General features: G+C 41.4%; 1 protein-coding gene across 1 annotated transcript; it reads right to left on the bottom strand.

The window, feature by feature from the left end:
- Positions 1-707: 707 nt before the first annotated feature.
- LOC148727146 (uncharacterized) lies at positions 708-7488 on the bottom strand. The gene is made up of 2 exons (XM_088728700.1): positions 3223-7488; positions 708-2896 (listed from the first exon to the last, which is right to left on the bottom strand). The coding sequence occupies exons 1-2, from the start codon at positions 7293-7295 to the stop codon at positions 2875-2877; spliced, it is 4095 nt and encodes a 1364-aa protein (XP_088584826.1). The 5' UTR covers positions 7296-7488; the 3' UTR covers positions 708-2874.
- Between the last annotated feature and the right edge of the window lie 1363 nt (positions 7489-8851).

Raw genomic sequence — 8851 nt, 5'->3', positions numbered from 1 at the left:
TAGCATTTGAAAAGTAGTTAATCCCTAAACGAATAGAACGTAAGCCTTCCTCGACATTTTCAGCCCTTTTCCTTTATTAGATACAATGAAATATTTGAAGTTCATTTATTTTGTACTGCAGTATTAGATACATATGATGCACGATCCCCGCAGTAGATAGCGCAATTTAAGCAATAGCGAAAATCAGACCTGAAAAAAATCAGGCCTGTACGGGATTCGAACCACTGACCTCTGCGATACTAGTGCAGCGCTCTACCAATTGAGCTAACAAGCCAACTGGGAGCAGGCCGTTAAGTTGATTCGTAATAAACCCGTGAAAGTGATAAATGAGATACAATGAAGTATATGAAGTTCATATATTTTGTACTGCGGTATCAGATACATATGATGCACGATCCTCGCAGTAAATAGCGCTATTTAAGCAATAGCGAAAATCAGACCTGAAAAAAATCAGGCCTGCTTAAATAGCGCTATTTACTGCGAGGATCGTGCATCATATGTATCTAATACCGCAGTACAAAATATATGAACTTCATATATTTCATTGTATCTCATTTATCACTTTCACGGGTTTATTACGAATCAACTTAACGGCCTGCTCCCAGTTGGCTTGTTAGCTCAATTGGTAGAGCGCTGCACTAGTATCGCAGAGGTCAGTGGTTCGAATCCCGTACAGGCCTGATTTTTTTCAGGTCTGATTTTCGCTATTGCTAAAATTGCGCTATCTACTGCGAGTATCGTGCATCATATGTATTTTCCTTTATTGTTTGACAATCATTTTCTACGATGAATATACGAGGTTCATATATTTTGAACTGCGGTTATAGATACGTATGCGAGGATCGTGCATCATACGAATCATTTTCTAATTAGCTTTTAATTTAGCGCCAGTGTCTCAATGAAAGTCCCGGATATGCCGCTGAGTTCTGGGCGACAATCTTCGTAAGTAATAAAGATTGTCGGTGGAAAATGTCGTTTGAGATCAGGAGGGTGAAAAAAAAATCTTGCTGTCTGGAAAATCAGATGTCATCTTAATGGTACATAAAACCTTCAGTGGCGTTCAGTTATTCATCTCTCGAAGAATTCAAAATTCATCTCGGTTTTTGTTTTTTGTTTGTTCTTTTTCCTAGGGAATGAAAAACTTCGTCAATATGGCTACACGGGTGACAAATTCTGTGATTTTGTCACGAAAATTTCAACTCATTGAACTTCTCGCGATTTTTTTCAGCGATGTAGTAGCTGTCGCCATCGCAGCAATTAACTGGGTGGCAAACAGAGGCTGAGAAACAAAGCCAACGATAATATCAGTGACTGCAAGGCAACGATACAACAGCTTTGAGGGCTGACGTAGGGAAGACTCCTTATGAAGGGCGACGAGAATGAGAAAATTTCCCTCCGATTCAAGGATGGAGAGAAAACTGTTTAAAGCAGCGAGAGCTACGCTGTGGTACAGGCCACGTACATTGGAGCATTGAAGTGGCGCAGTTGCTTCAAGTTGGTAGTTTTCAGTTCTAGTCATGTTCGCCATTAATCTCTGAAAATTTAGTGAATTCAATTTAACGACGCAACGTGTTTCTCCCCCATTATAGTATTTCGAGCCTTTTACAGTCCAGTATTCTGGGGGCGTGTATCGTTGTCAGTTATCATTAGACATTTAGCCGCTCGAGTTTCTTGGAAATACTTATCAATTTGTCCGTTTTTTACGATGTGTACTCGTACCTTGGATGTATTGGAATCACTGTAATTGTTCGCCATTTTGAAAAACGTGCAACGTGATACCACTGACCTCGTGATAAGGCATCACAAAAATCAACTCATGGGGGTCCCTAATTATTGTATTTTAGAATAAATTGAATAAATGTCTATCGTAAACTAACCAATGTGGCTCAAAACGTGAAGAAAGTGGCTTCAAAGAACTTCAAAAAGCCCAAAGTTGCCGAAAATTCTAAAGGTTGGCAAAGTTCTAAAAAGTTGAGGAAAGTCTCAAACATTGCCGAAAAGTTGCCGAGCAACGTCACGCATGGATTCACGAAAATGTTGCGTGTTGTTGGATATCGTTTGGCCACCCTCTTCCATGATAACATGTTGGGCGACGCAACAATGTTGCGTCTTGTTGCGTGGCGCAGCTTTCTTGTTTGGCCGGGGCTTAAGGCCTTAGTGTCTGGACAGTTTTCGCCAAGGAATTGATGGAACCATTCCTGTTGTATATCCTGACCTGTCAATAACTTGATTTGTTTCCACCATTTTTTTGGGTCCATCTGCCCAAGGTCACTTACTTTATGATGGTAATAGTGCTATTTTGCCAACCTTATTTCCCATTGGACTTTATTCCTTAAACGCCTATAGGAAGCGGAGTCTTTTCCTTCACGGGCGAATGCAGTTTGCCGCTTATTAATTAGCATCTTGATTCTCTTCATTGTCCAAGGTCTATCAGTTGGATGAATTCTAACTGTTTTCCGGGGAAGGTAGATGTCGATTGCATTTTGTAGCTCGGTAGTGAAGATGTCAAACTTATGCTTGCATGTCTCTGCCGAAAAATACGGCGACCAGCCTTCGTTAGTCAGCCAACGTCCGAAAGCGCGCCACGCGCTGTCCCGTAAATCGCGCACCGTTACCTTTTGGATTACATGTAGATGCGTGCTAGTTGTTATTGGTTTTGCTAAAATCGTAAAATGATCACTCCTCACTATCTTTGGTAGTTGAGACAATTGAAAAATTGCGGGTCTATTCGTAAGAAACCAGTCAAGGGTTCTTGTATCTCTGGTCTTAAATTTTACCATTTGTTCAGTTAAGATTGTTTGACTACGTCAAGTCTTTTGGTTTGAGACCCGTCGAAAGAGGGTTGAAATCCCCGGTAATCACTATTCTCATTATTCAAATGTTGGTGTCTTCTTTCCTGTAATGAACGTAAAACAAAAATAAAACAATTTTAAATAACTTCATTGGTATTTCTTACGTAAGGAAAATAAATTTGTACTAGACCCAACATGTGAGAGTATGTAAGGCCAACAATGATTAAAAAAGAGGCACTCTTCGAGATTCTAAATTTTACACCTGACAAAGAGCGTCTATTGTTACTCTCCGAAAAAAAAGAATAAAACTAGCCTTGATATTCAAAGTGACATAGGATCTCCGCTGAATATCAGCGAAGAGTAAGCCCGAACCACCTTAACGCCTCATTTGACTTGAATTTTTGAAATATTTTTTCTGACTGAATCTTACCTCTGCTTGCCAAACTCAAGCCTCACGTCATCTCCAATCAGCGTGAACGAAGCCCACTCAGACACTTTGGTAAATCCGTTATTTCTCATCCACTTCATGGCCTGATGAAGAGATTCACTGGCACTTTCTCCTTCTTTAAGATGTTCGTAAAATTGTCTCATCAGCTGCTCTGTTGCTGAGTCTGGAATGGCCCAAAGTGCAACTAACACCGAGCGAGCACCAGATCCTAAGAAGGCTCGGGCAATTCCAATCACTCCCTCTGCTCTAATCTGTCCATTTCCACTGTGACAGCAGCTAAGTACAACCAGTTTAGCTCTGACTTTCACTCGTGAGACATCAGCCATTGTCAACATATAAGTTTCCCTCGGTGGGATAGTGTTTGGACTGTAGGGAATAGGATTAGGGGAGAGGGCAATTTCTCCTCCCTCGGCGTTACCATGGGCGGCAAAATGTATCAGGCTCACTGAACCTATCCTTTCAAGTACTGCCTGCTTTGTTGCTTTATCTCTTACCAGGGGCGGAACGCCCACCAGTCGTCCGACCATCTCCGCTTCCCTTTTTGCACCTGGCAATGGCAGCAGCCAATCAACCTTGGGATCGCCTATTATCAAAGCACCAGTGTTGCTGTGATAGTCATCTGGACTGTCTTGAATGATCTTGAGTGTCGTCAAAGAAGGAATGACACGAATCCTACGAGTCTGAGAGAGGTATTCGGCTCCTTCCTTTTCACTCAGGGCAGCAAAGGGAACTTTGTACAAATTTTTGTGCGGAACAATAATGACTTCGGGCTCCTCGAGCAAGTCATAAATTGGGGCAATAAAGATTTTGTAACACAGCGATAGAATTGAAATGACTTCATCGTCCTCCTCCACGAGACGCACCGTTGCTGAGCTCTTTTGCTCGGGGGTAAGAGGTTGCGACTCAACCATATTTAAAGATCGATCTTCACAATCTTCAATTGGCAAAATACCAAGACTCCGGAAATTATCAGCCAAAAATGTACTCAAAGGCAAATCTTTGGGTAACCCAACCTGAAAAAGACCCTCTTCAAGTGATATGTGTTTAAAATGAATGGCTCCACTTGTTTTCAAGATCCACAAATGCACGTCATTTGTAACATAAGAAATGTAAAGACAAGAACAGTTCTTTTCCTTTCTCAAAATGTTTTCAATGCCAAACCAAGATTGTGGATTAGCAGAGACGTGCGTTTCAACCGAGTACTTCTTGGCCATCAAGTCTGATAGGCCTCTTGCACGACTTAACTCCTCAACATAAAGAGCATCACAAGTATTTCCGGTTCGACAAAGCAAACTGCCAAGGAAACGGTAGGGATATGTACCACTCTGCTCCAAAAATGAGGTTTTAAACTGGTCGTTGACGCCGAGGAAATCTCTCAGCTCTTCATATTTAATAACGCATTGATGAAGACAAGAAAGGGAGTCTTTCATTCTGTTTTGACAAAAATACAAAATGGCATAAGCTTTTAGGACCTCGAACTCTTTTCTCCTATATCCAGAATCTTTGGATATGACTAATGCTCTCTCCAAGTACACTTCCGAAGCTTCATAATCTCCAAGGAATCTAGAAAAATTTCCAAGGTTTACAAGAACTGTTGCTTCCCCATCCCTATCACCAATTTCAGTACTGATGAGAAGCGCTCTTTCTAAGTGCTCTTTTACCCTGTCGTATTGCCCGCGCAACTGATACAGAGTTCCTAGATTTCTGTAGCATGATGCCTCTCCATTTCTGTCGCCAATTTCAGTTGTGATGACAAGCTCATTTTCGTAATACTCTTTAGCCCTTTCGTATTGCCCGAGCGACTGACATACAATTCCTAGGTTTCCGAAGCAATTTGCCTCTCCATTTCTGTCGCCAATTTTGGTTTGTATGATAAGCGCTTTTTCATGATACTCTTTAGCCATTTCGTATTGCCCGAGCGAATTAAACACAGTTCCAAGGCCTCCGTAGCAAGTTGCCTCTCCTTCACTATGGCCAATTTCAGTTTCGATGAGAAGCGCTTTTTCGAGATACTCTATTGCTCTGTCATATTGCCCGAGCGACTCACACACAGCTCCTAGGTTTCCGTAGCAAGTTGCCTCTCCATTTCTGTCGCCAATTTCCGTTGCGATGACATGCGCTTTCTCAAGATACTCTTTTGCCTGGTCGCATTGCCCGAGCAAGTGAAACAAAGTTCCTAGGTTTTCGAAGCAACTTGCCTCTCCTTTTCTGTTGCCAATTTCAGTTCTGATGACAAGCTCTTTAACGACATATTCTTTAGCCCTTTCGTATTGCCCGAGCGACTGACACACAGCTCCTAGGTTTCCGTAGCAACATGCCTCTCCATTTCTGTCGCCAATTTCAGTTGTGATGACAAGCGCTTTTTCGTGAAACTCTCTGGCCCTGTCGTATTGCCCACGCGACCGACACACAGTTCCTAGGTTTCCGTAGCAAGTTGCCTCCCCATTTCTGTCGCCAATTTCAGTTGTGATGACAAGCGCTTTTTCGTGAAACTCTCTGGCCCTGTCGTACTGCCCGAGCGACCGACACGCAGTTCCTAGGTGTTCGTAGCAAGTTGCCTCGCCATTTCTGTCGCCAATTTCAGTTGTGATGACAAGCGCTTTTTCGTGAAACTCTCTGGCCCTGTCGTATTGCCCACGCGACTGACACACAGTTCCTAGGTTTCCGTAGCAAGCTGCCTCTCCTTTTCTGTCGCCAATTTCAGTTGTGATGACAAGCGCTTTTTCGTGATACTCCTTTGCCCTGTCATATTGCCCGAACGAATGAAACACAGCTCCTAGTTTTCCATAGCAAGATGCCTCTCCATTTCTGTCGCTAATTTTAGTTTTAATGACAAGTGCTTTTTCAAGATACTCTTTTGCCTTGTCATATTGCCCGAGCGACAGACACACAGTTCCTAGGCTTTCGTAGCAACTTGCCTCTTCATTTCTGCGGCCAATTTTAGCTACGATAACAAGCGCTTTTTCGAGATACTCTTTTGCCCTTTCGTATTGCCCACGCGACTGACACACAGTTCCTAGGTTTCCGTAGCAAGCTGCCTCTCCATTTCTGTCGCCAATTTCAGTTGTGATGACAAGCGCTTTTTCGAGATACTCTTTTGCCCTGTCATATTTTCCGAGCAACTGACACAGATTTCCTAGATTTCCGTAGCAATTTGCCTCTCCATTTCTGTCGCCAATTTCAGTTATGATGACAAGCGCTTTTTCGAGATACTCTTTTGCCCTGTCATATTTTCCGAGCAACTGACACAGAGTTCCCAGATTTCCGTAGCAATTTGCCTCTGCATTTCTGTCGCCAATCTCAGTTATGATGACAAGCGCTTTTTCGAGATACTCTTTTGCCCTGTCGTATTGCCCGAGCGACTGACACACAGCTCCTAGGTTTACGTAGCACGTTGCCTCTGCATTTCTGTCGCCAATCTCAGTTATGATGACAAGCGCTTTTTCGAGATACTCTTTTGCCCTGTCGTATTGCCCGAGCGACGGACACACAGCTCCTAGGTTTACGTAGCACGTTGCCTCTGCATTTCTGTCGCCAATTCCATTTATGATGACAAGAGCTCTCTCAAAATACTTTTTTGCTTTAAGGTTTTCCCCAAGTTTATGACAGATAATTCCGAGGCTTATACAAGCGTTTACCTCTCCAATTTGTTCACCAGTTTTTCTCAATGTATTTAATCCTTTTTCATAAAGTTTTTTGGCCTCTGCTAACCTGTTTTGACCCTCAGCTATCTCTGCTAGAGCTATGCTTAGGTATCCTTCTTGTAGTAAGTCACCAGACTCGTTGTATAGGACAAGTAGTTTCCTTCCGTATCTTTCCGCATTTATGTAGTCAGAGATATGACGATAAGCGCGGAAAAGAACGTCATAGATAGCGCCGTAGCGTAGTGAAATAAATTGGTCTTTGATGTTCTGGTTGGTGATGTTTAGCAAAATCAAGCATTCGCTGCACACCTCAATGGCTTTCTGAACGCGATCTGACTTTAGCAGGAACACGGCAACAAAAAAGGCTCTCTCTACGAAAGTTATTGTGGCCTCTACCATTAGGTTTTCCATTGCTATCCTCTCCTGTTATTTGATCCAAATAAGGCAAACATTTTACCTAACACAAGTTAACCAAATGATCAGATAATCTGAAAATGTCAGAATTTACAATATCTACTTGAGATAAGAAGTAAATGAAAGTCCGGCTTTGTGACAAACTCACTTCACTTCGGTGGCGATTTTTGCACAACATGATATGACTTAGTCACAGGACAGGAAAGGAAAGGATAAATTAACATTTATATTTGCCTTCGCGATCAAAAAGTGACTTAAACAATTTTTTATTTTTTTAGCAATTTTTTTAAATATAAACTGGTGAGCAGCAGTTCTGCGAACAAAAGTTGTAAAACTTCTTTATTCTCCGACGCGTTTCTTCAAACTGTCATAAACCTTATCAGGGAGTTTTATAAGTATAACTAAACGCCTGTATTTAAAAGGCAAAGTTATTGGCTATTACTACGGGGACCAATGACCATAGAGGTTTGGCCGGACTTACGAACAGGAATAGGCGTAGATTTAAAAAATTTAAAACGTGTAAGGCCAAGCGAGGAAAATATTTTGAGGGCCACGGTTTTAGCTGAAACAAATTCATTTCACTTCGGTGGCGATTTTTGCGCAACATAATATACTTTATAGTCACAGAACAGGACAGAACAAAAGCATTCATATTGGTCTTCGTGATGAAAAAGTGACGTATACTACGATAACCGTAAAGTTAAAGCTAGCTGATGCTTTTTAAAGTGAAACGACAAAAATGGTAAACATCAGTCGGCACTTTTTCCTACATTCCAAAACCACGCCAACCCGTGCCATGATTGTTAAGTGTTTTGTTACACGGAAGAAAATAAAAACTTCAAAACATCTTGACTAATTAATATAAACCACATGAAACGATTGTGCACTTTTTTGATTTTTTAAAAGAGTAGTAAACGTACCGTCCTTGTTTAAATTTTAGCACTGATTCATATAATTCACAAAAGTTGTCATACAAAGCGACGGATATCAAAATATTATAATCCCCTTTCTCCCACATCTATGCAGGCATTTTACTATGAGTTTTGAAATAACAATGACAAAATACTTATTAAGATTGTTGGCGAATATTGTCTGAATTCATTTTATAGCTTAACAAAACATCCCAACCAGTTTAACGGCTGTGGTAAACAAACTTTATACTTCAATTTTAAAAATAAGCGTAGTGATCAATTACGCTTCCTTCAGTTCTTTACAGAGAATTATTACATTGTCAGGAATCTTCCAATTGCTTCTAACACAAGAGATTTTCCCGATAATGTTCACGTTAAAATGACCCACAGATTCGACTCACTTAAACAAAGTTCACTTCCACAGCGTGACAGTCACGCAGTCCAATTCTCAACAACATCTTTCGTCGTGAGAACGCGGTCTCTTAGGCTGACTTATCTTCTCCTGCAAGATCTTGATGGTACTTCCACAAAAAGTGAACGACGTCACGATAATTACTAAAGAAAACCGAACGGCGACTGGAAAAAACCACGAACTGCAAATATCGTCTGGCATCAGCTAGAGAAAGTCTGCATTATAAATAT

Source organism: Stylophora pistillata, chromosome 7, assembly GCF_964205215.1.
Source record: "Stylophora pistillata chromosome 7, jaStyPist1.2, whole genome shotgun sequence".
In the NCBI taxonomy this organism is placed as follows: domain Eukaryota; kingdom Metazoa; phylum Cnidaria; class Anthozoa; order Scleractinia; family Pocilloporidae; genus Stylophora; species Stylophora pistillata.
This window is presented reverse-complemented; position numbering and strand designations above follow the sequence as displayed.